Source organism: Theropithecus gelada, chromosome 6 (genome assembly GCF_003255815.1).
Source record: "Theropithecus gelada isolate Dixy chromosome 6, Tgel_1.0, whole genome shotgun sequence".
Classification (NCBI taxonomy): Eukaryota; Metazoa; Chordata; class Mammalia; order Primates; family Cercopithecidae; genus Theropithecus; species Theropithecus gelada.
In genome coordinates, this window is record NC_037673.1 from 144,881,775 (window position 1) to 144,908,769 (window position 26,995).

Sequence of the window (26,995 nt, forward strand, 5' to 3'; positions counted from 1 at the left end):
TTTGAAGTTCTTAAGAATGTTTTGAATTTCTGTAAATGAATATTTGCAGATTATGAACTTTTAAAATAGCAAGAACAGTTATTTTAGGAGATCCTAGGCACTGTATTTTTTTTTCTAATATAAATGTGTATGTCATTATTTCCTGCAGTTTGTTATTGTGTGACACATTGTAGTTTTTGCTAGTTCAGTTCTGTCTGGGATTAGAAGACCAAATTAAAAATGGTAGATTTTTTTTTTAACAAAACAAAATGATACTAACTTTCATCTGGCAGAAAAAAAGTCTGTCAGAATAGCCAAAAATTTTCAGAAAAAGAGTCTTACAACTACCAGATGTTCAATTACATTCTAAAATGTTTTGGAAAAGAAAGCCAGACAGTTGGGTAAAGGAGACAAACATAGGCTCCATTCAAATACATGTGGAGATCTAGTTTATGACAAGGTTGTATTCACATCAGTGAGGAAAAGCTGGGTGGACTATTCAGCAACGATGTCTCAACCTACAAACCATTTGGAGAAAAAATAAAAGCGCATTTTTATCTCATGTCTTACAGCTAAATTCAAAGTGGATCAGTGAATTAAACAATAAATCCTTCAGAATTCTTTAAGAAAGCATAGGTAAAATTGCATCTAGGGATAAAGTTGGATAATGCTAGGAAAAAATTGGACCATGTATTATATATGTATATTTTTTTGAGACAGAGTCTCACTCTGGCTGGAGTGCAGGGTATGATCATGGCTCACTGCAACCTTGAACTCCTGGGCTTAAGCTATCCTTTTGCCTTAGGGGCACACACCACTGTGCTTGGCTAATTTTTTTATTTTTTCATAGAGTCGGGATCTTGATTTGTTGCCTAGATTGGTCTTAACTTCTGGCCTCAAGCAATCCTCCCATTTTGGCCTCCCAAAGTGCTGGAATTACATGCATAAGCCACCACACCTGGCCATTGGACCATAATCTAAACTGAAAATAGATCAGATAACGTTGGGCAGTTCAAACAAAATATTCAAATGGAAGGGGTGGAATCAAGTCAAGATATAATGGTAGTTACAATGAAGAAAACAGACCATTTGACAGCATGTAGAAAGAACCATGAACTTAGTTCTTGAACTTCATGTATTTATTCTGAAAACAAACTAAATTTTGTTTCATTTTTAGTCTTCCAAAATTTTGATTTGAGGACTCATTGTGGTGGTGTAGTAACTACTTAACATCTCTTCATAAAACAAGAAAAACTATGGCCTTCCTTACAAGAAACCTAATCTTTGCTGTCCCTGCTATGCTCTCTTTTCTAAAGTGTTATATTTGATCTGTCTTCAGAACTCTAGTCCTTTGACTATGTAACTATGAAGAAAAAACATGTTACTTCTTAGGGAAAATATGATGTAAAATAATCTTGATTTTGTGATTATTCATCTGTTTGTATTTAAAGGGAGTATAAATTTAACCTAGGCAAATACGTTGGATAACAATATTTAGGAGAAAAATATTACAGTGGCAAAATTAATTAAGAAAGCAAATTTAATGTTTTTCATTGTTTATAAAATGTGTTGTCATGTTTCTGAAAAATTCTACTTATAATCTAAGTTATAGAGACTAAATTAAGTTATGGCTAGCAGTAATGCTTTATTTTGTATAAGATTTGATTTAAATCATTTTAAAGGGGTAAGAAGAGGGACGAGAAGTAGAAAAAAAATGGATCACATGAATATTCAACGGGCATATGTGGACTTTTCTTTCAGATAGTGTCAGACAAAACTGTGTTGCCATTCCTGACCCTTTCGCCCTCTTACCTAGCCATGTGACATTTTGCAGGTTTAATTCTTCTGAGCTAATTTCAGCACTTGTAAAATGAAGTAATAATAGTGTATACTATGTCAGTGAAGTGCCAACAGATAACAGAAAATACACTTACCTGGAATTTGAAGATAATTTAATGAAGGGACTATTTACAGAGGTGTAGGTGGAGTTTACGGAACAAGTAAGGGATGATGAAGAATTCATCTACGGGATTAGCAGCAGTAGAAAGGCAGCATTGCCACCTGCAGCCCTCCAGCTGGTGCTTCTCATTGGCTAAAATTAACAGCCAGAGATGGGTAGGGAACACAGCAGGTCAGAGAGGGGGAGAAAAAGGACTGGGAGAGAGCTGTATGACAAACAGGAACCAGCTAGTTACCGCTTAAGGTTGTTGTGAAACAATGAGTGGAGTGTGACGCAATACAGGTTCAGTAGGTAAAGGTAGCTTTAACTTTTCAAAAAATTTAATTAAGTGTGTGTGGAGGGGTCTTAAGAGAGAAAAATAGACCTTTCAGAATATGTAACAGAACAAAAGTCAGGGTTAATTGAAAGTTTCAGGAAAAGATAATAAAGAAGAATGGAAAAGAGGAAGTTGTAATTCAGATGAGGTGTCTTAATACTTATGCAATACTTTTATCAGTGTATGTGACCTTAAAGGTAAAAAAAAAAAAAAAATCTGGGAAAAGAAATTGTGTACTATATGGCTAGCATACGTATTTGTTGGTGGAGAAGATAGTAGAGTTTGCAGGAGCAGGAGGGTGGAGTTGAGAGGGAGCAAAGTGTCCCTACAGGAAGTAGATTCTGTAAAAGATATGCAATAATATTGCCCATGTTCAAAATGAGTAATTCTCTCTGATCTTTCTCAGGTTCCTTTCTCATCACATCTTGAAAAGCACTTATTTTTTTTCTTCTTTTCTTTTTTTTTTGGTTTGTTTTTAGATTTTCTTTGTCCTTGAAAACTCAAAAGAAGAAAGGCAGGTTTTATCAAATGACCTGTGGAGGGAGCTCAATACCTTATTTGGATACTCAAGTATTTGCTGACTTATCTTTTTAGTAAAAAGCTGTATGACCATATTGACCATTTATGCATGTTAGCTTTGAATCTCTGTCTGAAGATCTTATTTCATTTGAGTGGTAGGAGATTGGAAGAAGGGAAAAAAAATAACTTATTGGTGAGGGGTGATACTTGCCCACTTGATAAATATGAGTTTCTTTCTCTCACAAAGGTACCTCCCTCTGCAGGATATCATGTGTATGGAATGTCTTTCCCGGAAGCTAAAGGAAGCAGTGACCCTGTATCTGCGAGTTGTGAGAGTTGTAGATCTCTGTGCAGGGCGGTGGTGGGAATACATGCCAAGTGGTAAGTGGATTTAGTCTGTAAAGTACAGTAGTGTCCTACTGGAAAGTAGTAACAATGGTTTCATAAAAAGTTACTTGTTGTCTTGAAAAAGGCAATCTAAGTCACCTCGTAGGGAGGCAAGATTTTGTTTAAATTATTCATGTTGAGTTTTAGGTTTGTAAAATGCGTTTTACCTGAGGCTTTATTGTTTTAATAGTCTGCTCTTTTCATTTCCTGTCCTTAAGTAACTATATCAGCCTGTTCCACACACATATGTGATTGGAGAACATGAGCCTTTGGTTAATGGAGTATATGTATATCACATTAGACCGTGTGTGTCCTTTACTCTCTGATTTGGGTTTTCCGTTGAATGGTAACAGTTTTCATCATAGATTTCCTCTACAACTAAACTGTACCCTTTAATTAAATAAATACTTGCCGTTTTTGTAAAATAGACCGCAGAACTCCAATTTCTTTAAATGGCCTATAGTAGGTCTTGGAGATTCTCGAATAAGGCACTGACCGAGCTTACAGGTAAAGAACTCAGAGTTAGCTTCCTAACCACTACAAATTGTTCCCAGTTGAAGAGACCACCTGAAAAGAAAGTTAATGGCTTTAGCTAAGCAAGGCATACTTGAAAGGAAGGAGTTAAAATAAAAGGCAATTAAAAGCTTCTTTTCACTTAATGCCAATCCATTAATTGGTACAATTTAGTTACTCTTGTTTTGCAATTATGAATCTGTCTTGTAAAGTCATCCTTTTTCTATGATGTCCAGATTATGAGACTTTGAAAATGGTATAAGACCGAGAGGGGACCAAAAAATAAAAAAATTTAAAAAAAGCCTTAATAGAAGTGAAGGGCTGGAGGAGATAATTGTCTTGTTCTGTTCTGTAGAACAGAACAGGTTAGCTCTGGAATACTGGAATTGTGCAGGTGGGTGCTGCATCCTTTCAAGAGAGTCATCAGATCAGTTGCTAACTCTTATCAGTTGGCCATAGTAGTTACCAATATATACTTTTTTTTTTTTTTTTTTGAGATGGAGTCTTGCTCTGTTGTCCAGGCCAGAGTACAGTGGTGCAATCTAGGCTCACTGCAAGTTCCGCCTCCCAGGTTCATGCCATTCTTCTGCCTCAGCCTCCCAAGTAGCTGGGACTACAGGCACCCACCACCACGTCCTGCTAATTTTTTGTATTTTTAGTAGAGACAGGGTTTCACCGTGTTCACCAGGATGGTCTTGGTCTCCTGACCTTGTGATCCGCCTGCGTCAGCCTTCCAAAGTGCTGGGATTACAGGCGGGAGCCAGCGCACCCGGCCCCAATATATACTTTCTTATAAAGAACATTGCAAAGACCTGAGGCTGGAACTGATTAATAGGTTTGTGGGAGGCAAACCGTGGTTGCTTTCAAATATTTAATAAAAGCCATTCTAAGGGTAAAAGATTCATCTCATCTCGTTTCAGAATGATCCTTTATATCAGGAAAGAAAAAAAATTAGGGCAGTGTGAAAACGATCGTCTTATTCCTTATATTAGTTTTGCTTTTGCAAAGGTTAGGCCAGTGGGAATTCTGAAGATGGGATTAATACAGTATATAAAGGCAGGACGGCAGAACTCCCATGTGATACAGTCTTAGCATTAACATTACTACCACTTACCAATTAGAGAAGAATTTGACTGCATGTTGCTGAGTTTTAGGCTGTGATAAATAACCTGTGAGCCCAAGGCTTCCCATCTTTGCAATGAATGTAAAAGAGAGTTGAAGCAAACAGTCTCTAGCCTAAGATCAGATCACACTAACCTTGCTCACTAATGCCACCCTGACCAGTTCTCTGGCATTTAACCCAGATTCTTTATATAATAGTACTTTATGGTTTATGTATGTGATTTCTTTGGATTCTCACTCCATCTCTGTAAAGAAGGTAGAACTTTCCCCATTTCTCTCGTGGGAGGCAACATATGTGACAAAAGAGGATAAACATTGCAGAGGTTACGCTTGGTTTTAGATTCCAGCACTGCCATTTGGAAGCTCTTAAACTCTCTCAACTTCATTTTTTATGCTTGTTAGATGGGGTGATAACCTTTCTGATTTGGTCGTGAGAATAGATGAAAAAACAAAATGATTAACACATTGAATTGTTCAGTAATTAAAAGTTACTATACAAGAAAGTTATAAGAATTGTTATTATAATTAGAGACCAAGTAATCTCTAGTCTCTCCTTACTCTTCACTTTTGTGATACTGAAGTTAATATGTCTGGACTTTACATGTTAAATGAGATAACTTACAAATAAAACAACTTTCAAAAAAGTATGTAAGACTTAAATATTTGGGGCCTACTTTTTATTCTTGACAGTTAATATTTTTATTTGTTATTAATAAGCAGACAGTTGGCTTTCTGACCACTTTCATTAAAAATAAAAAAGCCCTTGTAACAGATTAAAATAGCATCCATATGAGACTTGTCTCCCCACTTACTTAACCAACAGCTCCTGCTGTGGAAGTAACCTGCCTCTCTCTGTTCCCATCTTGTTGATTCCTGCTATGGTCTCCTGGATAGATAGCTTCCTATCAGCAGCATCCCCTGAGATTGGATCACTCTGGTTCTCTTAGCTGACTTGCATCTGTCTTTTTCAAAAGAATTAATTAAAATGGCAAGGGAGTAACAGTTAAACATATGACAGAGTATCAGAGTAATTATTAGAAAATGGATAGAATAATTTGAGATAGGAATTAGGTCAGAACTGTGAGCTTCCTAAGGATGAGGATCATATCTTATTTATATTTTTAGTTGTGTTCTGCAGAGCCCTGAAGGATTTACAGACAAGAGAGTACCCGTGGGGGAGGAGAAAGGTGGTGGTGATCAGGTGGGTGGTCCTGCTCCATCCACCAAATAGGTCCAAGTTATCTGGGTTAAAAGGGTGTTCTTTGTTGAAGATTTCCGTGCCTTAAAAGGAACAAAAACCAAACAGTCAATAATAAAAGCCTCCTCCATAAAGTATTAACTCAGATTAAGTGGAGTTTCTGACACATTTCCTCTGTTACTAAAGAAGTTTATTTTCTGTTATGTTTATTCAGCTTTAGTGTTAGCCTTACGGAAATTTGAAAAGGAAGTCTTTTTTAACTTTTGGTAAAAATCAGAAGTGCCTAGTAAGTGTTAATGAACAGAAAGACGAACCTGGCTCTAAATACTTCTGAACTTCTCAGGCTTTACAGATTCCAGTTTTCTAACACTATTAAAGAAGATGCCAGATGTTGAACAGCTATATGGCCTTCACCCTCGATACCTTGAGAGGCGAAGAGTAAGGGGCCATGAGGCTTTTAGCATTCCAGGAGTCCTAGAAGCTTTGCAGGCATGCCCAAACTTAGTGGTGAGTGCACCTGGCTGGACATTTTGGCATCAACTGTTGATGAAATAATAGACCAAAGAATGATAGACTTGTTTACTCACGTGCAAATCATCTGTTACAAACTTTTAAGTTCCATTGTGTACTTAGCATCTTGTGGTACAGAAATAAAAGCTTTGGATGCTAAATTAAAATCCTTTCTTATGCTTGCTTTGGCATTATTTTCTAGGGTGTGGAAACTTCTCATTTGGAATTGGTAGAATCCATTTGGACATATATGCCCCATGTTCATATTTTGGGGAAATTCCGTAATCGTAATGGAGCCTTTCCAATTCCTCCTGAAAATAAACTGAAAATTCCTATAGGAGCCAAAATTCAAACTTTACATTTAGTTGGTGAGTACATGTTTCTTGGGTCAGTTGTAACTCCCTGAAATGCCATATAACCTGAATATTCACTGAAAAAGAATAATGAGAATTTTAGAGATGGCTTTGTTGATTGATGACTTCAAAATAAATGTTTTCAAGACCTGTATAAAAATTCAGATTTCCCATTAAAGATCCACTGGGGTGAGGGAAATACTGTTTCACCAAGTGTATATTCTCTATCTGAATATTCTTTGAAATTATATACCAATAGCTTCAACTTAAGTAAAAAGTGTAAATATTTTCTCAAATTTGTCACTTTTGGCTTACGCTACTGAAAAGAATTCAGGGGTCCCTGTTAATATAGTCTGGTCTTTAATATTTGTTTACTACTTTATTCTGTATATATGTATACACACACAGAGAGAGAGAGAGAGAATATATGTTTTCAGCATTATTCTAGGTATTGGGGATGGTCCAAAGAATTGGAAATTTCTGAAACTCAGGTGGTAAAGGGAGGGCATCGGGAATGATAAGGAGTTGGTCTTAAATAAGACTTAGATACACAATTATGGGAGAAAAGTAAAGATTTCTAGCAACCCTTCATTTATAAGATCAGGGAGTGGTGTCTAGTTTGAAATTGGATTTTTAGATATAAGGATTCTATAATATCTGAAACTTATAATATAAGCTCTTTAAGGTCAAAGACTTATTTTCATATCTTTATATTTTCTATAATGCCTGTCACAGTTCATTGCAAATATAAGTACAGGTTAAGTTTTATTAAAATGCATTAATTTGTGGGAATCATTTAACAGTTTAACACTGTATTATGGTGATGCAGAGGTGTGGTAAATTAATAATAATGAACATTACCAAGAGAATGGGCAATTATGTCCTTTGTTTATAGAGTTTGGGACAGAAAGTGGATTGGGCCTAGGATATACTGTCTTCTCTGCATCTGTCTCACCCTTGCCACCTTGGGTTTCCTAATCAGTACAATCATTACTACCATCTTGATAGTATTAAAATAGATGCTGAACTTACCTTTGTGACTTCTGCATCGTACATCTCAATCTGTACCTCACTTCTGCTTTTTGTCCTTTTGTCTCATCCTTAATTTTACTTCCCATTTGTTGCTGTACTATGTGTGTGTGTAGTTCAAGCTAAATTGAGTTAAATAGCAGAGTGATGCTATTTTGAGAGGAACAAGTTAAGGGGTAATCCTTGTAGGTTACAATAAGAACATTTGGCAGAATTTAGCCTTTAAAGAACTGACCATTCAAGCACTCCAATTTTGCATTCTCTAGTTATTCTTGCTAGCAGAGCTTCTATTTTCCAAATTTAAAAATTGCATTACATAGTTTTGCCAACTACTCTTTGTTAAATGCCATCATCCTGGATCCTTGGATTTCTTTAATAAATTTGTGTCCCTTCCTTGGCTTTTATCTTCTTTCGTCCGTATTTCCTGTATTTTTTCACCTCACGCTACACCTCCCTTCTTCTGGTCGTGGTCCTCTGTGGGTATGATTTCTAGTATTAAGCCGCTCATGGATCCCATGCATCAAATTACCTTTACCAATCTGAAATTCTAAAATAAATGACTGGCAGGTTTCTGCTTTTCTCAGAGCCATGCTGGCTGGCTTCTACCACATATTTACAAAGTCTTAAGATTCATATATTTGTAGAAAACAGCTTTTAAAGCTCTGTGTCTGGCTATCTTCCAAATATCTATTTGCATATTTAAACCCACCTCGCTGACTTTGCACTGAGAAATTTAGTTTTCCTACTGGGGGGCAGTGGACATTAGTAGTCAAATAGTAAATTTGTGTGTTCCGTCTCCATCATTGTAGTTTTGCTTTCGATAATCCATTTTCACTTTACCTCTTCTGGGAAAATATATCCTAGGAGAGTTGTAAGATTATAAGAAACACTTACGTGCTAATCTAAGATATAGAAATACTTTTTAAACTCTATCTTCCCATTGGCCTTTTCTAAAAAAGTTAAGTCGGTTTATGGTTCTTTATAAACCTGTTTTAAATAAGGCAAACTTAATAGATTTTGTGTAATTTGTTCTGATAAAAATCCTTGACCAGTTAAACTGTTAATATGAAAAATAGACTCTTGAACTTATAAGCAAAATGTAGTATAGTTTTGTGATTTTTCTTGTTTGTTCTTTTTTATATTTGTGTTTTAGGGGTGAATGTTCCTGAAATTCCTTGTATCCCAATGCTAAGGCACCTTTATATGAAGTGGGTAAGACTTACTAAACCACAGCCATTTAAAGACTTCCTTTGTATCAGCTTAAGAACTTTCGTCATGAGGAACTGTGCAGGTAATGGTACACAATTATGGTGGAATTAAACATAAGCTATTCTAAAAATATCCTGAAGCAAACTTTAGCTACATTTGTAAATACAATTATATTATGCTATTACTATTTATGTCTTATAACTTATTCATCTTGTGAAGATAAATGTACTTTTTGTTTTAAAGACATTAGAAACATGATTTGCGTTTGACCTCAGCAAAAACAAAAACAACTCAGAATATCTGTATTTTTTACAGGCACTTTTTACTTTTCATAGGATTGTTTTATTAAATTTCAGTATTCTTTGTTTCTGGTCTCTGGTCTCTGAATCATTCTGCATGTAAATAGTTGGCTTCCTTAATCTACCTTAAACATAGCTTTTATGGTATTATCCTTCTAAACAGAAATCTTTAGTGTCCCTGTTGCCCTAGAGTAAGCTTGTTCAGCCCACGGTCCGCTGGCCACAGCCCACATGATGCCCAATACAAATTCTTAAACTTTCTTAAAACGTTATGAGATTTACACACGGTCTTCCCCCCCCCCCCCCCCACTTCTTTCCAGCTCATCAGCTATCTTTAATGTTAGTGTATTTTATGTGTGGCCCAAAACAATTTTTCCTCTTCCAGTGTGGCCCAGTGATGTCAAAATACTGGACACCCCTGCACTTAGAGCATTAAGGGGGAACTACTCTGCTTAAGGTCAAAATAACCAGGACCCCTCTTGATAGCCTTATTCTGACACCTTTCCAAGATATACCTTCTTTTATCATCACATTTGACTATTCATTGTTCCCTGGACAACCATACAGCTTTCCACCTCAATGTCTTCTCTTATGCTGGATTACTGTTGCCTTATCCTGAGATGTGCACTTTCTTCCTCTTTTTTTGTATGCATTCTTCAGGTTCTGCCTTTTCCAACTTACTTTTCTCCTCTTTCTTTTTCTTTTTCATGGAGTATGGCAGATCTTATTTTTATACTTGATGCAGTCTGCCTTCTTATCCTTCTATAATTGTTTATGTTAGTTCTAGCTCCATGTCAACTGCACGTTTTTTGATGGACAGGACCATATCTTTTGTGATCTTCTGTAGTATCTAATGCAACACTGGTCATAGAGATGGTTAAATGATTGAGCTGTTTACTTGATTGAAGGATCAAATTTTTTTTTTTTTTTTTTTTTTTTTTTTTTTTTTGAGACGGAGTCTCGCGCTGTGTCACCCAGGCTGGAGTGCAGTGGCGTGATCTCGGCTCACTGCAAGCTCCGCTTCCCAGGTTCACGCCATTCTCCTGCCTCAGCCTCCGAGTAGCTGGGACTACAGGCGCCCGCCACCAGGCCCGGCTAGTTTTTTGTATTTTTAGTAGAGACGGGGTTTCACCATGTTAGCCAGGATGGTCTCGATCTCCTGACCTCATGATCCACCCGCCTCGGCCTCCCAAAGTGCTGGGATTACAGGCTTGAGCCACCGCGCCCGGCCAGGATCAAATTTTTATCTTGACTTTTTCCCATTAGTTAGTTTGGGTTCAAAACTATTGAGCCTTTAGAGAATTTACAGAATACTACATCTGTCTCCAGTGTTACTGAAAAACCTTTATGCTGAGTAAATATATGGTTAATAGGCTAATACTTCCATTTGTAACAAGAACTAGATTGCAGGCCGGGCGCGGTGGCTCAAGCCTGTAATCCCAGCACTTTGGGAGGCCGAGACGGGTGGATCACGAGGTCAGGAGATCGAGACCATCCTGGCTAACACGGTGAAACCCCGTCTCTACTAAAAAATACAAAAAAAAAAAAAACTAGCCGGGCGAGGTGGCAGGCGCCTGTAGTCCCAGCTACTCGGGAGGCTGAGGCAGGAGAATGGCGTGAACCCGGGAGGCAGAGCTTGCAGTGAGCTGAGATCCGGCCACTGCACTCCAGCCTGGGCGACAGAGCGAGACTCCGTCTCAAAAAAAAAAAAAAAAAAAAAAAAAGAACTAGATTGCAGAGAGCCAATTTGGCTGTCATTTTAAGATATAGAGTTACGTTATACATGCCTTTCACTGATTTGAAATTCATTTTAAGGCACTTTACATTATTCTTTCAAAGATTTTTTTTTTTTCTAGGACCCACAAATTCCTTGAAATATGTCCCTTTAGTAACAGGCTTAGCCTCTGCCCGAAACTTGGAACACTTAGAAATGGTTCGAGTTCCTTTCCTTGGAGGTCTTATCCAACATGTTGTTGAAGACAGTTGGAGATCAGGTATTCATTTTCTTTTGTTACTAACTATTTTTTAAAAGTCAACTTTAAAAAATCATTAAGCTTTTATTTAACTTCCCTGGCAAGTCTTTTAAAAAGAAAATGCTTGTCAGTAATTGTGCTTTCTCTGGTGTATTTGATGGACAATAAGTAACCATGAGCATAGCTAGTGTTCATTTTCTTTTGGTGCATATTAAACTTTCTTAAAATAGACAGTAGAGTGATAAGACATGTTTTCTGGCTTGTTTTGACTTTTGCATAGCTAATAATACCTCCTCTTATATTTGGAATCTTTCTTAGAAATGTTAACAGGGATTTCTAGCATTCTTTGGTGATGTTTTACAACTTGTACAGCTAGGCTTCCAAAAAAAATTTAGGCATTAGTAATGTTCATATTTATCATATAATAATAGATAAATGCTACATAACAGAATATGCTCTATGTTAATCATCTCATTGCAGAAAAAAAAAATTGTGGTTTAGCAAAATGGATGATTAATAGTTGGAAACCAAAAATCTAACTTTGGCTCTCTAAAATAAAATGGAAAGTCATCAAGTACCATTGTTAACAAACAGCATTATAGTTAATACTGTTGAAATCTAAGAAAAGTAAACACTACATTTCTAGACATTTTGTCAGTCAAGTGTGGTGTAAGTGTACTGTATTACATTTAGCCAGTGGGATGAAACAACCCCTAAGACCAGCAGTATTTTGATTGATGGCGATAGTTAACAAGATAAAAGTCAAAAACGAAAAGAAGGTCTCTCTCCATTCACTAGAGAGAAGACCTGTAGAGAGGTGCTGAAAGCTGAGTTTGTATAAAGGTCCTGAAAGAAAAACAGAGACTTTTCTTCTCTAATCGATTTTTAAGGGCAACCCTGCCTTATATTTTATTCAAGAAGTCAGCATACCTCACACAAAAATTAATTCTAGATGGATCATAGATTCAAATGAGAACAATTTTTAAAAAGAAATTTAAAAAAATAACTTAGAAGAATGTCTTGTTGACCTTGAGTACACAAAGTCTTCTTAAACAGGACACCAAAAAGCATTTACCGTAAAGAAAAGATTGATAAACTGTACCAAATTAAAATTAAGATTTTTTTTTTTTTTTTTTTTTGGTCCATCAAAAGGCATGATTGAGAGAGTGAAAAACCAGCCGGGTGTGGTGGCTCATGCCTGTAATCCCAGCACTTAGGGAGGCCGAGGCGGGAGGATCACGAGGTCAGCAGATGGAAACCATCCTGGCTATCATGGTGAAACCCCGTCTCCACTAAAAAGTACAAAATGTTAGCCAGGCGTGGTGGCGGGCGCCTGTAGTCCCAGCTACTCTGGAGGCTGAGGCAGGAGAATGGCATGAACCCAGGAGGTGGAACTTGCAGTGAGCCAAGATCTCACCACTGCACTCCAGCCTGGGCTAGAGAGAGCGAGACTCAGTCTCAAGAAAAAAAAAAAGAGTGAAAAACCAAGCTACAGAAAGGGAGAAGCTGTTTGCAATACAGACACCGGGTTTTGGGAAGATATAAAGGACTCCTGGAATGAATAAGAAAAAGGCAGGCAACTCAATAGAAAAAATGGGAAAATACTTGAATAGAAAAGTTTCCACACAAGAATCCAGTAAACATGAAAAAACGATAAAGTTTACTAATCATTAGGGAAGTGCAAATTGAAACTACAGTGTGATATTCAAGCACTAAAATGACTATGCCTACTCATGACTAATATGAAAAAGATAAAAACAGTAATGTTGGCTAGGATGTGGAGCAACAGAACCTTTCATACGCTGGTGGTCAGACTATAAATTCATACAACCACTTTGAAACACTGTTTGGTAGTATCTACTAAAGTTGGTCATACACATAGCAACAGTTGCATTCCTGGCTTTCAACCCAACAGAAATGTTTACATTTGTTCACCAAAAGACATTTTTAAGATTGTTCACAGAAGCACTGTTTCTAATCATCCCAAAATGGAAAGATGCCTGTCGTCAAGAGAATGGATAATTAAATTGTGGCATATTCATGTAGCAAAATACTGTACAGCAATAAGAATGAACAGACTACAGCTACACAGCGATATGGATGAATCTCATAAGCAGAATGTTTAGTAAAAGAAGCCAGACGCAAAAGTATACATACTTTGTGACTTTATTTATACAAATTTAAAATGGATAAGCCAGTCATTTCTTTAAGCTATACATTAGTAATTTATGTTCTTTTTTGTAGGTAAATACAAGTTTCAGAAACATTTAAAAAATCAGTTAAAGTGGTTCTGGTCTTGTTCCGTATGATATTTGGAGGTTCAAAATTTGGCCAGAAATGGCAGGGTTTCTTTTTTTACAATTATCTCATCAGCTTCTGACTTTCTAAAAATCCTTACTTAACAGTCTGAATCTTTTAGAGTAGTTTTCAGATGCCATCAGAGTGTCTTGTCAAAATGAGGGTCTGCTTTCATCTCCTTTTAGGTGACTAGTAGTTATAATTCATCTTAAGATATTAATTTCAATGCAAAAACAAAGCTGAGATTTACTTTTAAACCAATAATTATCATCTAAGATAATACTTTATAATGTATAGTATATAAGTACTTCACTAAAAATACTGTGGTCAAAAGAAACACTTGTTTTTGTTCCTTGTCTTCAGGTGGTTTTAGAAATTTGCACACTATTGTTCTGGGAGCTTGCAAAAATGCTCTTGAAGTAGATCTTGGTTACCTCATCATTACTGCTGCCCGTAGGTATGTTTCCTCTTTGTATTGTGTCTTTCACTTTAGAAGTAATTGTGTCTTTCCCTGTTTTACCAAAAATTGTGGAACGTGTGTGTATATATGTGTGTACATTTGATCAAGCCTTGTTCAAATTTAAAATACAAAGAAGTTTAAATAACAGATGAGTATAACATCATGGTAGTCTTAATGTTATATACTGGTAACCAGTTGAGCTGCATACTAGCAAGCTCCAGAGTGGCTTGGTCTCATATCAGAGAAAAGCAGTGGAATTTCTGGAAACGGCTAAGAGTCCAACAGAAGTTATTATTGAAGCTCTGGTGTCTGTAGCCCTCTCAGGACCATTGTCTCAATCTCTGGATGATTTTCTGAATTGTTCTAGTTACTTGGTGATAATATTTGCTATTCAGAAATCAGTGTTTTAAATCAGCTTTTCCAAAGTCTGACCTTATAACACATCTATAATTTTTAACCAAGTGGTTGTATCACTATACCACATTTACTATTTCTTACATATCAGTGTTCTATCTCCACTTTTATTTTATAGTGTTTTCTTTAAATTAAGCATTTCTTAAATTTATTCAAAAACAAAGCTTTTTCCATCAAGAGATTATTGATTAGGATTGTAAATAAAATAAGTGTTTCTTTCTTTTTTTTTTTTTTTTTTCCAGAAATCCTAGCCATGTATTTACAGAATCATTGTGGAAAATGAACTATCAAGGAAGAAAAATAAACCACTCTTTTATCTTTCATATCAATCCAAAAATAATTCAGTGTCTTTCTAAATAATGAACACAACTTAAACTTACCCTTCTTAAGAATTAAGATAATTCTGCAGTTACATAATACACACCTCATAATGACTGCAAGCTTTAGGAAACCTCGGCTTTGACAAATCTGAGCCTAGTCCCTCAGAATAATACCTCAGGGTCTAAAATAAAAGTGTTTCGAAGTTTAAGTAGGTATTGTTACCTACTACAGAACTATACTCTTGGTTAAAACGCAACATTAACAGCTAGCCTAAGCAAAATGTCAAATACCAGCACCAGGTGCAGATTCTCACATTGACTTTTCAGGTTTAGTAAAGCACTTGGTATAAGATTCTTACCTGTAATTAATTGTTATTTAATGTATAGCTTCAGTGTACTGCCTAAGATTTCCTTACACTTTGCAGATACTCCTTTGAAGAAAATATGTTTTTGTTTTTGTGTTTTTTCAATGGAGGAGGTGGGAGGGAAGTTGTTGACATCTGTGACACTTCACTAAAGTCATAAACTTCTTTCAGAGTCTTCCTGATATGGTTTGGCTCTGTTTCCCCTCAGATCTCATCTTGCAGCTCCCATAATTCCCTTGTGTTGTGGGAGGGACCCAGCGGGAGATGACTGAGTCATGAGGGTAGTCCTTCCCATGCAGTCCTCGTGATAGTGAATAAGTCTCACTAGATCCAATGGTTTTAAAAATGGGAGTGTCCCTGCACAGCCTCTCTCTTGTTGCCTGCTGCCATGATGTAAGATGTGACTTGCTCCTTTTTGCCTTCAACCATGTTTGTGAGGCCTCCCCAGCCACGTGGAACTGTGAGTCCATTAAAACCTCTTTTTCTTCCCAGTCTCTGGTATGTCTTTGTCAGGAGCATAGAAACAGACTAATACACTTATATTAGGAGGAATCTTTGGTTCTGGTGGTTTTTGTTTTGCTCTGATATGTTCTTTCTCTTTATTCACAGGTTACATGAAGTTCGGATCCAGCCTTCCCTAACCAAAGATGGTGTCTTTTCTGCCCTAAAGATGGCAGAGTTGGAGTTCCCCCAGTTTGAAACCCTTCATCTAGGATACGTAGATGAGTTTTTACTACAGAGTAAGATTTATCTCATTTTAATTCCTAGAATTACTGTAGGAAATTTACTTGACAAACTGAAATCTGAATTGGGGTTGTGCCTTGTCTTTTTGAACATAAGACAACTTAAAATCTTAGGTGCTCTTACGTCTTGAAAAATAAACTTTTAAATTAGAAATATCAGTGATTTTTTTTCCATATTGCCTCTGATTTTAGCATACTATGGAAAATATAGTTACTAAGAATACACCAGAAAAAGAACCTTATCTACATTTGATATTGTCTCCACTTTACTGCCCACGTTTCTTTCCCATTCTGCTTCATTTTTTTCACAGAATGTCATCCTTGGTTCCATTGTTGAATTTGATCTGCCACACTTCTTGAAGCTTTTGATGGCCCTCTCAGATGAGGTCCCATTCCCTGCCCATGCTCTTCATTTCCATAATAAGCCCGCTGGGGGTTCTGGATTTTCCAGATAGTGTGAGCACATAATGGTCAGTATTCATTTAATGATGATTGCTGTTGGAAAGCTTGTTCACAGCATTTTCTTACACATTTACAATTGAGAACTCATTTCTTTGGGTTTGAATGCATGTCAATTCATTATTCAAACTATTTTTCCATATGGCATCAATAAGATATGAAAGAAAATTTTCATCACCAACATGTTTTTATTCAAGAATTCATTTTCTTCCCACTTGATTTGCAACAAGTCTTTCTTGAACTCTCATCATCATAGCAGATAACATTTTTTCTTTGGATCTAGTTTGTGTTGTAGAAGAACATAAGAAGGCTTAATTCTTCCAATCAGGACAGTCCCACTCAAAAAACATGACTGTTTTTCTTTCTCATTTCTAATGTATATATTACAATAATAGTTGTGGGTTTTTTGTTTGTTTACTTTTTTGTTGTTCACGGTACTCATTAATATAGGTGATTACTTTAAAAAGTTAAGCCATCCTTTTCTAGACAGTTGACTATTAGATTCACGTTAAATCTATACAGCTTTGAAAAAGATCAGCTTTTCTCCAAAATAGCTTAAAATGCTAACTAGTACAATGATTTTATATAAAATTAATACATTTGATATCAAGCTTTTCTGGTTTTGAATGAAGTGTCTAACATTCCCTATGTTTCTGCAATGTCTGTGTAGTAACTTAAAATTATTAGCTTTGAAGTTGATATTCCTTCTATAATGTTGTTTTCTGTTTTTCCCAAAAGCTCAGAACTTGACAAATTGTGTACTTTCAGGATGGCCAAATTTAGGTCTACTGAAGAATTGTCTTCCAGTGTTATCTTTATAAGCAATTATTTTCCTGTAGTGTTTCTTTCTCCTCAACGTACGTTTTCTATAGCATAAAAATACCTTCTTGACTATCATTATCTCATAGTTTTCAACACAACTTGTTTCATGTTCTGTTTCATACTTAATAGTCTGTTATGTTGAACTTTGTACTATCATTCTCTTCTTATTTGCCACAGTTTAACCATTTCTTCCATATACATACTATCTTCTGTCCCTCCAAAGATGGCCTAGGATTCTCTGTTTCAGAATAGGTGCGTGGTACTTCTTATGGACAATGTCATGAGTTCACTGTTCACTCACACTCTCTCACTTAGTTTCTCTCTTCTCAGTAATTTAGATTTGAAGCATCTCCCCAAGAAGTGGTGACTGGCCTCTGGTAAAACTTGGGTCACTTTCTTGTTATAAAAGGTCTGGCAGAATAAATAAATAGGAACATCACCTTTGTCTTCTAGCGATGACCTAAAGATGAATCTTTAGAGAGTTCTTTGTTCATGTGGATTTATGATCTGTAAGCTTTATATAATAGTGATAGAGATGTATAACTCAGTGAAAATTTTAGAAAAAAATATAGTCGTAGCCCTAGAGTCCTAGGAATTTAGTCCTAGAGCTTGAGGGAGAGAGAATTGAGGCCTGTCTGTTACTAATCATGAGACCTAAGCAAGTTCATTCTTCTCATTTCTTAAATGAAGATAAGGTGATTTCCTGCTTTTCTCTTGGGTAGCTCTGAGGAATCAAGGGAAAAGTGATATATACATTTACAACAATCTCTGACACTTAGGAAGTATTCAATAAATGATAGCTTTTACTTTTAGCTGACCTGTGGGCTGAAAAGAAAAACAAACATGAATCTCAAGTGATATCATCAGGATTTTGAAGGAGTGTGGCAAGCAGGAAGCCCCAAGAGTAGAAACGTGGTTGGTCATCTCAAAAAACTAAATGCGAAACATTGATTTGTCATGTTAGGTTACAGCATTTATTCAGGTAGTGCCCAGGAAACAGGGTCAGTTCAAGGTTTACCCTATCTTAAGGAAAATGCAAGTTTCGTCTCAAGTCCAAAGAGCGGGGAAAAGGTCCTTACCAGGAGCTAAAGAAAATAGCTCAGCTAAATTCTAAAGAATGGATTAAGGTGAAATCTGTAAGAAGTGCCAGGAAATACCAAAAATAGGAACTCTAGGAGAAAAACTGTAAACTCTATGGAAAGTAAAGTTGGAAGTTTGGAGAAGATGGATTGTTTTAAACATGTTCTAGCTAAAGGTGTAAACCCCTGTGATATTCAGGACAACTTCACCGGAGCGGCAGTGTTTTCTTTGTCCTGCGTATTGATTGATTGCAGACTGTGAGAGACATGTATCCCCATGAGCTCTTGTATCCCCAGCACTATGCCAGACACTAAAGATGTAACTATGAACTAATAGAATCTTGGAGTGTGAGGGGACAGGCAGATGGGAGAAGTGATAAGAGGCAAGAGATGAGGTGTGATTCCCAGTGGCATGATCTAGGATAAAGGATCCTCCTTTACGTATTCCCAAACCCCTAGTGTGTGACCAGAGAGTAGGCACTAAAGCCCAGTGGCATGTGTTTGAGTTAAGAAGTGCACTTTTAGGATATAAATAGATGTTACTAACCAGTGCCATGGGTTGTAACAATGAATCTTAAATTCTCAGAGTTTACCCTTCTTTACACATGTCCACACTGGGCTTCAAGAACATCATTTTACTGTGAGGGAGTTGAGTTTTTAAGATTTTGTTTTCCTTTTAAATGATAAAGCTAAAACTTTACCATCGTGTGAACCAGTATGATATGTCCTCACTTATGCTTTAAGAATTTTTGCCTTTTTTCTTCTCTAAACAATTGGAAATAATTTTTCCTACTAGCTGTCCTTTGACTTTTAATATAATTTATTATTTTGCATAAGAACTGCTACTATATGTAAATAATACCTAACCTAAAATTATACCTGAACCCGATAAGCAGATGATACAGAATGATGGTAGAGACTTTTTATGCTGACTGGTAAGATACAAAATTGGTAACACTCCCTAACACTTAAGAATTTGACTTTTTTAAAAAATTGATTGGTCTTTTTAGGCAGAATGGCTAATGCGGATCTGGTGAAGTATGGTTTGGCTGATGTGGTAGAAAATCCTGGTATCATCACTGATATAGGGATGAAAGCAGTCAATGAAGTTTTTTCCTGTATCAAATATCTGGCAATTTACAATTGCCCTCATCTACACAACCCATACAATTGGATCTCAGGTATTACAGACTTACAAATACAGCTATGTTTTACTGATACTGAAATAATACATTTGTCCTTGTTTTCTATGTGTGATATGATTGCCTTCCTAATGTAAACTGTAGGTATTTCGTTTGGATTGTTCATACAAGTTCTGGTAACCTTTGATAACTAGTTGGAAGTGTATTCAATGCCTCTTTAAACTTCTGAAGGTTTCTACCTGGAAATTTATACTCTCCAGGTTGTGGATTCAAGTGCCCTGATTTTTATATGTACTTCTTTGGGCTAGGAATATAAAATTAAGCTTAGTTCATTGCTACCTGGGACTTAGGATAGTGTAGTTATTTTCTCAGAATTATCTTCACAATGGCACATCATCTGAAAGGACAAAGTAGGTATGTATTTTGAACTTTCATTGAGTGACATTAACCTGAGATAAAAATTTCTATTGACTAGAAATCCCAGTCTATTTCAGACCTACCCCTCCAATCTCCTATATGTAGAAGTGTGACTTTTGCACTTGATATTTTTCCCTTATGGTGGGAGTTCATTTTCCTCTCAGAGTAATGTCATCTGTTGTCTTAAAGGCCCTTCTTAAATACCGAAATTTACAAACCATTAAATAAATTGAGAGCCCGAGAAAGTTGTACTTGTGACAAAGCCTCTCACTGACACCTACAGAACAGCCTCCTCTGCTGTTGAGTCACTTTACCGGGATCTGTATCTCCTCACAAAGCTACTATCCAGGCTTGTTTTAGGGCTGGGACCTCTGCTGAGATCACTCATTAATATAGTCATGTCTCATGTGCCAGCAGCAGTTAAATTCTATCCCTGGCCCTGCTGAACCAAGAAGTTACTGGGAAATATGAACTTTAGGATGTAGCAGGCGTAGATGACTTTAAAAAAATAACATTTATTGGGTTTTTGGTTTGTTTGTTTTCTTAAATACAGAAGAGTATAAAGAAGAAAACAAAAAATGGCCTATAATCCCATCACTCAGAATTCCTGTTAACACTTAAAAAAATAAAAGTAATACATGCACTTGATAAATTTCAAACAGTACAGAAAGGTACAAAATGAAAACTCTCCTCTTCTCAAAGGTAACCATCATCAACAGTTTTTTGTATATTTTTCTGGACAAATTATGCATATTGCAGCATATATGTGTGTAGCATTTAAAAATAATTTATATTATACCAAAGGATCTTACTGTGTATACACTGTCCTATAGCTTGCTTTTTGTACTAAGTATAATTTGGAGAGTTTTCCATGTCAGCAAGCATACTAAACTCTCCTTCATTCTTTTGAAATAGCTACATGATGTTCTATTAAATAAATATGCCATAATTTTTTAATTCAGTGTCCTATTGTTGAAAAGCCATGTAGGTTGTTGAGTGGATCACATTTAAATCAGGGCTGATTGGATTCAAATTAATGTTCCCCAGGCCATTTAGTTCTCACAATGGAATTAGGTATGTAAACATCATAATTTAGAATCATCAGGTTTTAGAAGTCATGAAAAAAAGGAAAAGTTATTTAATAAAAAAGGATTTGAAAGTCTTTGTGACCTGTATCAAAATTCATCAGTAATGGGGAAAGTGTTACTTATGTTTTCTCTGGTCATGTCATTTCTTCAACAGACCACTCAAGATGGACTCGATTGGTTGATATCAACCTAGTACGGTGCCATGCTTTGAAGCTGGACTCTTTTGGCCAGTTTATTGAATTGTTACCGAGCCTAGAGTTTATTTCACTGGATCAGATGTTTCGTGAACCACCCAAGGTAAGATACATTTGAGGGAGTTTTTGTTTATTTTGATACTCAGGAAAGAAAATAAAGACAGCCTGTGATTTTTTTTTTTCTTTTCAACAATATGCCTTTACAGTGTTATAGTCAGACTTTTTACTGCCAGCCTCCGTGAAAGCATAAAGGTTGTAATAATGCATGGCCTCTCATTCTTCTAAATGAGAATTAAGGGTTCTCTGGGGAAGGGTAAGGAAGAAGTAAGTGGAAGCTGTCTCTGTTAGTATGTAAACAAAAGGTAAGGTGAGGGTGAGGCTGGAAATTTAAGACAGAAATTATTACGTGGAATAATTCATTGGTAGATTAAATCTAATTAGGAACCCAAAGTATAAATAAGAATTAAGGATTTATTTGGGGAATGTTTTACTTTGCTGCTATCTTTCTGTTAAGTTGTATAGCCTGGGAAATCTGAGGTTGCCCCGTTTTACAAAATGTTATTTTCAAACTGCTTAACATATAGAACTTTGTACTGTTAAGGTAATTAAAAACTTAATCCTTCAACCATTTGTGTTCTCTCTTATCAGTTATTAATGGTTACATTCCCACTGTTGAAGCAGTACAATATAATGGGGAAAGCTCAGGATTCGAGGTCAGAATCCTGGTTTCAAATTGCAGCTGTACCACTTACTGGCCATGTGCTGTTGGGCAGATCTCTTCTCCTTGTGTGACTCCTCATCTATGAATTAAGCCAGTAACCCTTTATCTATCTTGAAGTGTTGCAGGCCTTAAATAAGATTTTCTATGTGTATGTGAAAGCGTTTCATAAATAAGTACTATATAAATATTAGTTCTAATGTAAAGGTGAAATGAAGGGATATTAAAAATGAAGTGATAGATACTAACCCAAATTAATAAACATATGTGTTTTGGTTTTGCCTTAGGGTTGTGCTCGAGTTGGTCTGAGTGCAGGCACAGGAATTGGGGTTTCATCAGCTCTTGTTAGCAACCAGAACTCCAACAATGACGATAACAATGCCCAGAATAACAATGCCAACATCCACGACAACAATCACCATCACCCAGATGACTCAGACGAGGAGAATGACTTTCGGCAAGATCTACAGCCAGGAGAGCAGCAGTTTGCAGCTGACGGTAACCCAGATCTTTTGTGAGCTCCAGACAGAAATGATTTTTACTTTGTATTGTATTTCTCCTTTATCCTGTTCCCTTTTGCCCCTGTTTCAACTTGTCACTTTCCACACTGAGGAAAGTTAGTTGATAAGGAACATGAGGGAGTAGGTGAAATTTTTCTCTTTTCTTGCTTGTTTCAAAACTGTTTTTGTCCACAGACTGTGTAAGAATACTTACAGAATGGGAGGGATTACAGATGCCGGGGAAATTAGGGTAGAGTGGTAACTCTTGAGGTCTGAGACTGAACTTTCAGGATTTAGACAAAGGAGTATCTTTTATTGTCTCCCAGACCAATGGATAGCATGAACATTAAGAGCATTTCTGGATATTTGAAGAACTGAAAGATTAATACCAACCATGGGCTACACATTGGCACCTTTCATGTACCTTTAATCATTAGGTCTTCACTTCCACACAGCAGATTAAGTACATTAGCTAAGAAGGACTATTCTATTTCATTTATGTAATTGTCTGTCCAGTTCGTTAATATATACTGAATACTTCCGGTGTGCCAACCCATGTGTGAAGGTGCTCCATCCATCCCTCTGTTGATGAGTGAAGTGATGTAAGATTGTTTTGTTACCAAATTTTCCAGTTTCCCAGTTCACGCTTAGGAACTAGAAAAGGAATCTTTTCTAGCCATCCTTTTGTTGTTCCCCATTTGCCTACTCTTGCACATAGTAATTAATGAGAAATAGGGTACTCCGATACTATGTACCTGCTTTTACAATGAGATGTACTGTGTACAGGGCATGATTTCCTTTAGGGGCACTCTGAGTATACAGTTTTTGACAAAAGAATCATCTATAGACAATGTCTTCACTTTCTCATCTCACTTGGTCCCTATAGAACTCTCCACTTTGGCTCTTGGCAAAGTCACTAGTGATTGTCTTACTGAATCTGAAGGTCATTTCGTGACTTTCATCTAATTTGACATCTCAGCAGCATTAAACATTGTTGCCTAGACTTGTACACTCTTGAGACACTTTCTTCTCTCGGCATCTCTGAAACCATTTTGCTGATTTTTCTCCTACTTCATTTTCCTTTGCTTGTGGCACCTCCTGTGTTCCACTTTTGTCCACGATAGCTTTCTCTACACATTTTCACTCAAGCTCAAGGTTTTAGTACCAGCTATATGGTATTAAATCCAAATCTTTATTTCCAGCCTTGACTTTTATACTTTTCTGCAGTAAATGCAGCTGTCTAGCTCTGTACTTTATGTCCATGGTGTACTCTTACGCATTTCAAACCTAGGTAAAATCTTTCCCCAACAATCTCCCTTAAAAATGCAAAAATAAAAGTGCAGAGCCAACAGGTGTTAAGGGAACGAGAGGGCAAGACAGTCACATATTGTCCCTTTGCTTTGTTGTCCTGAGTGCTACGGTACCTAGTACAGGTTACTACCACCATAAAGATCTGCGTGTCAGAGGACATGGACTCTACATGGGAAACTTACAGCAGCTGCCATTCAGAACTACCCAAATCCTGTGAACTCATTTTTGGTTTGAGTTGACACACAGATTATAGACTTCACTAGAAGATTAATTTGCCATAGACTTCTTCTCAGTACAGTGGAGAATACCTGCCGTTGTGAAATCACATATTGTTGCAACAAGGACCAAAAAGATACTCAACAACATATTTGATTTAATTTGTATCTGTATTTGATTTAAGAGAGGAAAATGGAACTTACATCTTAATTTGATTTGTAAATATGGTTTCAGAAGATGAGAGATTTGGCATAAAAACCAAATACACAAGATACAGGATAAGCTATTTTGATTTAAGAAGCCATAATTACAATGAAAGGATTCAGCTTCAGCAGTTACCTAGGACTATTGTCAAGTACAGTATCTTCAAAATGCTGTTTAATCCTGAGAAGCAAAGAATAAATACATAATGTATAAAGCATAATTGTATAAAGCATACATAAATGCCAGGATTGAAGGATTAAACAGCTTCAACAAGAGGAAGCCTAAGAAAACCAGAGGCAATGGCAGCATTTGTAGAGAAAGGAAGATTGATAGAAAACATTAGATTCCACAGGTCACTCCCACGTGGTAGTGTGTTCAGTTGTATTTGTTATTAAACATGTATACACACACACACAACACACACACACATATAAGTTAGATTCCCCCCACACACACAAAATAAGGAACTAGAAAAAGACTGATCTTTGGTTGAAATAAAGAGAAATACAAGGCTTCATAATAAAAGGGGTAATGGGGAATTATGTTAAACAGTTGACTAATATTGATGGTTCACATCTTCAAGTGAAAATAATAATTTAAAAATTTCTTTGAAATGGGTATTAACATGTTCACTCTCCTTTATATACAATTTGAAGACTTTTCACGTCTGGACCGGGTGCAGTGCACGTGCCTATAAGCTAAGGAGGTTGAGGCGGGAGGATGGCTTGAGTAGGGAGTTTTCAAGAATGTAGTGAGCTATGATCACACCATTACACTCCAGCCTGGGTGACAGAGGGAGACTTTGAGTCTTAAAACAAATCTTTACATGCATGGCCTTTACTTGGTTTTGGACCAGCCCCAGAATGAAGCAGCACCAGTCTTAATTGCTCTATTGTATTTAACTTCTTCAGCTTGCATGAGGTAATTTACTATAAAAGAGGGGCATTGTATAATTTTAAAAGCTATTTAATTTGTATAAATTAACTCCAACAAAACTATGATTTATTGTTTCACAGTTACTATATTTATCAAAATTTTATAATTTGGCAGGATATTATCTTAAATTTGTACTTTCAGAAGTCTTATAACTTAGAGTACTCAATTATGAGCTAGTTAGCTGAAAATATAACTTGATTACCTGAATTTTGCAGCATTCTAGAATAAGAATAAATGTTTACAATTTTTGGTGGGGTTTTTTTTGTTGTTGTTTTTGTGTTTTTGTTTTTGTTTTTGTTTTGAGATAGAGTCTCACTGTCACTCAGGCTGAAGGGTAGTGGCGTGATCATAGCTCACTGTAGCCTCAAACTCCTGGGTTCAAGTGATCCTTCCACCTGAGCCTCCCGAGTAGCTGGGACTACAAATGCGTGACACCACTCTCAGCTGATTTTTCAAAAAAATTTATGTAGAGATAGGGTCTCACTGAATTGCCCAGTCTGGTCTTGAACTTTTGGCCTCAAGTGATCCTCATGCCTCAGCCTCCCAAAATGCTAGGATTACAGGCATGAGTCAGTCACTGTGCCCCACAATGTTCATTTTTTTTTAACAATTTACATTTGCCTATAAGTATCAAAATTATGCCTCTGTAATTGCTAAAGCATAGTGTCTATTTTTATGTAACTACTTTTTAAGTAATTACAACTTTAAAGCATAGTTTTACCTATACATCATTTAACTAATTTTCTCTCTTGATTTAAAACATACATTCCAGGTACTTAATGCTTTTAAATATGGCATCATGGTGAACCTCTTTTCTCATCCCTCCACCCCAGTTAGCCTAAATTGACTGCCAAGTGAAATTGCTCTGCAGTTTTATTTATGGCAGTGGTTTTTAAACTTGAGTGTGCATCAGAATCACCTGGAGGACTTGTTAAAACACGTTGCTGATTTTTGCGCTCAGAGCTCCAGTTATTTGGTCTGTGTGAGGCTAGATAATATGGCTTTGTTTTTGTTTTTAAATAGAGATGGAATCTCATATATTGCCCAGGCTGTCTCAACTCCTGGGCTCAAGCAATCCAACCAACTCAGCTTCCCAAAATGCTGGGGTTACAGGTGTGAGCCAGTGCTCCAAGCCAATAATTTGATTTTTTTTTTTTTCTTGAGACAGAGTCTCACTCTGTCTCCCAGGCTGGAGTACAGTGGCATGATCTTGGCTGACTACAACCTCCACCTCCTGGGTTCAAGCGATTCTCCTGCCTCAGCCTCCCAAGTAGCTGGGACTACAGGCGCGTGCCATCACACCCAGCTAATATTTTGTATTTTTAGTACAGATGGGGTTTCACTGTGTTAGCCAGGATGGTCTCGATCTCCTGACCTCACAATCTGCCCACACTGGCCTCCCAAAGTACCGGGATTATAGGCGTGAGCCACCATACCCAGCCAAGAATTTGAATTTTCAGCAAGTACCCAGGTGGTGCTGATGCTGCTGGTCTGGGACTATACTTTGAAAACCACTGATTTTGTAAAATTTTTATTTTTGAAGCCTAAGGGGTTTGCAGTCTGAAAAAAAAGACCAGTAAATGTATTTTGTTTTATACTTTGGGGCAGGTAGTTGTCAACCACTAAATATTATGTCTGATAGTAAATTTCTATTAATTTATGCAACAATTTCGTTGCATAAAAATTATTTTGTTAAGAGGCAATGAATTCTTTATAACACTTTTTTTTACAGCTGAAGTAACATTTCAGCTAAACAAAACATTTGGTGAATATTGATACTTGATTATAAGTTAGCATACATATGTATGTATGTATAATATATACGTATACATATATATAACTTTCTGTAAGTTAAAACTGTTCTGAAAAAGATGTACTACCATAATGATAAAATATTTTCCAACAAAGGAAAAAAGTCAAAACCATGAATCATTTGTATCTT

At 36.5% G+C, this 26,995-nt stretch overlaps 1 protein-coding gene across 4 annotated transcripts in view; it reads left to right on the plus strand.

Moving 5' to 3' along the window:
* Positions 1 to 26,995, plus strand: part of FBXO38 (F-box protein 38) — a 59,714-nt gene that overhangs the window by 12,264 nt on the left and 20,455 nt on the right. For all 4 annotated transcript variants that reach the window (XM_025388664.1, XM_025388665.1, XM_025388666.1 and 1 more), the window contains exons 3-12: positions 3,022 to 3,155; positions 6,338 to 6,501; positions 6,707 to 6,872; positions 9,040 to 9,177; positions 11,251 to 11,388; positions 14,029 to 14,122; positions 15,834 to 15,964; positions 19,338 to 19,508; positions 21,129 to 21,271; positions 22,174 to 22,384. In XM_025388664.1, coding sequence (XP_025244449.1) covers positions 3,022 to 3,155; positions 6,338 to 6,501; positions 6,707 to 6,872; positions 9,040 to 9,177; positions 11,251 to 11,388; positions 14,029 to 14,122; positions 15,834 to 15,964; positions 19,338 to 19,508; positions 21,129 to 21,271; positions 22,174 to 22,384 — 1,490 coding nt within the window. The remainder of the gene's footprint in view (positions 1 to 3,021; positions 3,156 to 6,337; positions 6,502 to 6,706; positions 6,873 to 9,039; positions 9,178 to 11,250; positions 11,389 to 14,028; positions 14,123 to 15,833; positions 15,965 to 19,337; positions 19,509 to 21,128; positions 21,272 to 22,173; positions 22,385 to 26,995) is intronic.